At 40.6% G+C, this 3518-nt stretch overlaps 1 protein-coding gene across 1 annotated transcript; it reads left to right on the plus strand.

Annotated features, from left to right (window-relative positions):
- Positions 1-221: 221 nt before the first annotated feature.
- CCR75_008873 (uncharacterized protein) lies at positions 222-2869 on the plus strand (the record flags this gene model as incomplete). Its single annotated transcript, XM_067966920.1, has 2 exons — positions 222-702; positions 776-2869. The coding sequence occupies 2 exons, from the start codon at positions 222-224 to the stop codon at positions 2494-2496; spliced, it is 2202 nt and encodes a 733-aa protein (XP_067820217.1). The 3' UTR covers positions 2497-2869.
- Positions 2870-3518: the final 649 nt, after the last annotated feature.

The raw sequence follows: 3518 nt of genomic DNA on the forward strand, positions 1-3518 counted from the left end.
ACTCTGATATTTATCCATCCACGTGTTATGCAAAAAGAATTAGCAGTAACATGCTTACTTGTTTTGTCGTCTTAATTGAACGCAGAGGACAAAATGTAATTTGTATTTTACCCATCTAGATGACCTTAACGATTCCCAAAAGAATTATCAAATTGGTAACTTACACGTGGATACCGGTTGTCATCATTAAAAAATCAGTATGTGTTGGTATTGTGACTGGCATGTTAACGCCAAAAGAGCTGCACATTCTCCAGGCAACTGTAAGCCTTGCCATCAAGCACACCAGTATATTTCAAGACGGATCAGCTACTTCTTTTCATCCAACGCTTCTTCTACTAAGCAATTGTGCCGATGCTGGACCTAACTTATGGCTACACGTGGTTTATCAGGACGCAATGACAGACAAAACGGAAGCAGGATTCTTTGTCTCACTCCCCGACGGTACAGCACTCTTATATTCATCGGAATTGTCAAGGTTTTGCAGCTGCTGTGAAGTGGCGAAGGTGTCCGATTTGAACAATAGCGGACAAAAGGAAACGACGCAATGTATTGGACCAGTCGGAAGTGTGAATTTTCTTTATTGTGAAGTTAATAATTCTGAAACACGGGCTCGCGCATTCCATCCAGCATTTGAATGTGTAAAGATCGAAAAAAAGGGAACCAAAATCATGTTTTCGAAGCGCAAGCATGAAAAGTGCTCTAGTACGTGTTGTCGGAGTTAGTATCCCGCTGGATGTTATATTGATATTGATTTTTTGTCGTATTTTGTGCGTAGGCTCACACACAGTCTATAGGATATGTGATACAGTACTTCAGGAATCGCAAATTGCAATACGAGAATCATCATTAGAGACAGCACAGCTTGTGGAATATCTTTACCATGGAAAGACGATTATCATTACCTTGCGGCGTGGAGATTGGCCGCAGTCCGTCGAAAAAGATTCCGGTCGTGCATGGATCATGTTGCGAGCAGAGGTGCTAGAACAGGCGACCAAGGTGAGCTTGGAGTTCTGTGAAACTATTGATAAGATTTTTATCAGTGTTTTGGGCAAAGAAAATGAAGCTGATGCAGTAAATGATAAAAATTTGGACAGCGATGAGTCTATCGCTTATGCTACTCAATATTCACTTCATCTTGATGCCGGGGGCAGAAATGCTGAAGTGGATAGTCTTTATAAAAATGATGGGTTGCAGGACACGTCTAACGGAAAGCCAGCTGAAGAAGGTGCTCCGACTCACTATGAAGACCTAGACGCATCGTGCGTACGAACTGATGAAAAAGTGGATGCCAAACACATGTTTTATGACCAGTCACGGCACAATATATTGCTTATGTTGCCTAACAAAAAAATTGTTAAAACCGCAGCCGATCATAGTGGTGCTTGTGTTGACACTGGCAAAACGTTTGATGGGATGTTTTTGTTCGAATCCGAAAGCCCGGATGCGGAAAAAGATAAAGTATTGGAAATTGATCGCTTTATTCAATTGTATGACATCATTTCCTGCGCCGAGTTTGAATTAGAATCAATTTTAGAGAGTGAAGCCGAGAACATTGCGGTTCTAGGTAGCCAGGACGATGTATTCGATCCTGTCGACGAATTAATAGTGGATTTAACAGTCGAAAATGTGGAAGAAGCATTTGATTGCGGTAATTTCCATTTTAGAGACAAAAAGGAGAGTTGTGATGACAATTCTAAGTCTTTTAAATTTAATGGGATTTCGAAAATTGAATGGGCTAACTACGCAGTGTCAATTCTTAAAAACTTTGGTGTTATTAAGTATTGCGAGCAGAAACAAGCACTCAGTTCAGCGGAAGATAATTTATCTCAGGCACTATTTATTGCTGACGACGCGGATCTCGTCCTTGAAGTTCTGGTCGGCAGTGATCCTCTCTCCGATGAATGGTTCCAAGATATAGCTGCAACAGAGTCTTCGCAGCTATTTTCACGTGATAAATGGAATGACACGTACAAATTGATTATGGACAATGCTGCACCTGACGAAATTCTGGAATCGCAACTTTTTGGCGATGATGGAAATTATGATTTGACATGCTCGTTCAAATACCCGCTTACTCGACACAGGTACTGTCAAACAAATAATAAGTCATCTTCTTCTAGATATCTATTGAAAAGCCGTCCGAGCCAAGACCAGTATGCTTGTAACGAAAATTTCACTGAGCTCGGTGAAAAGCTCTTAACGCCATCGCAAAATCAATCAGTTGTTCCAGTTTCTAAACCTGCAGCACCTTCATGTCTAGCTGAGGAAAAGTCCACAGGAATCTTAGGCAGTGTCTCTAAGCCTTCAGAATCATTAGTCCGTTCTCGGCCATCCGTTCACGCGCCCGCGGCATCAAGTAAACGCTTGACAAAATCAGCTTCACTGTTGTCATTTCAACCTAAGGGTGATATGTTGAGCATGTCATCCATACCGAAGCCAAGAGGATCTCTGCTAAAGAGTAAAGACCGCTCCTCAACTACGGCCCGCCAGAGGTAGCAAACAATTCAGCAACATTGGATACGAAGGCAAATCTTGTCCAGACTAATAGCTTATGATCGCCAAGGATGTTGGGGGCACCGGCCTCTACTTTCTTAATTTTTTTCCTTGAATTTTTTTTCGACATAAGGGCAAATGCGTCTCAGGCAATGCAAAGAGCTGATGATTGCACTTAAACATGATATCAATCACATTGTAGCCTTGCGCACTAATTCTAAGTTGCTGGCTGTGTGGGATGCTTTCGTCTTTAAGAAAGGCTTATGGAATCTAACAGCGCGCTATATTATTTGCAAGCAAGCGGACTAGAAAAGCCAATATCATTTCCTTTAATAATTAAAGCATGCAATATCAGAGGATTCAATAAATAAAACTTGTGTAGATAATAATATTATATATCTGACAGAACTTAGCAATAGCAGCCTTCGTCACAACCAAGCTGTTTTCTACTCGGCCACCCGCTGGCTGTAACGGGGTGTCCCGTTGCATAGTATTATTTCCCAAAAGAGATATAGCAATAATTATTTCCTATAAGAGGAAAAAAAACAAAGAAATACAAAATTATTACTTTTATTAATTTTGACTTAAATAGTTCCAATAATGCCAAATTTGGTATTTTTGATGCAATAGGACATTAGCCTATTGAATGGTTGATTTAAGTCTAAATCATCCCCTTAATCGTTTCAAGACACGATTGTGAGTGCCCAAGGATGATCCACACTTTGTTCGATATTAATATGATAAGTTCGGTAGTAGATAGAAGATCGTTACGTAGAAAACTAAATATAATAATACAGTTTTACTTTTCCCTGAGGGAAAAGAAAAACTGAATGTATATTTAAATCTTTGAATTACCTTTGGTAGCTAAAGCCCTTTAGCTACTCAGAAACCTTCCTCTTACCCTTGTGAGCGTGAAGTTTTGAGGCACCTAACCTACACTATAATCAGTGCAAGGTTAGCTGGTACTGATCAGTACTAGTGAAGGGTGCCCCCCCCGTTACACCTGGTAGCACTTCGCAGTCCGT

This window comes from Bremia lactucae, linkage group LG1, assembly GCF_004359215.1.
Source record: "Bremia lactucae strain SF5 linkage group LG1, whole genome shotgun sequence".
NCBI lineage: Eukaryota > Oomycota > Peronosporomycetes > Peronosporales > Peronosporaceae > Bremia > Bremia lactucae.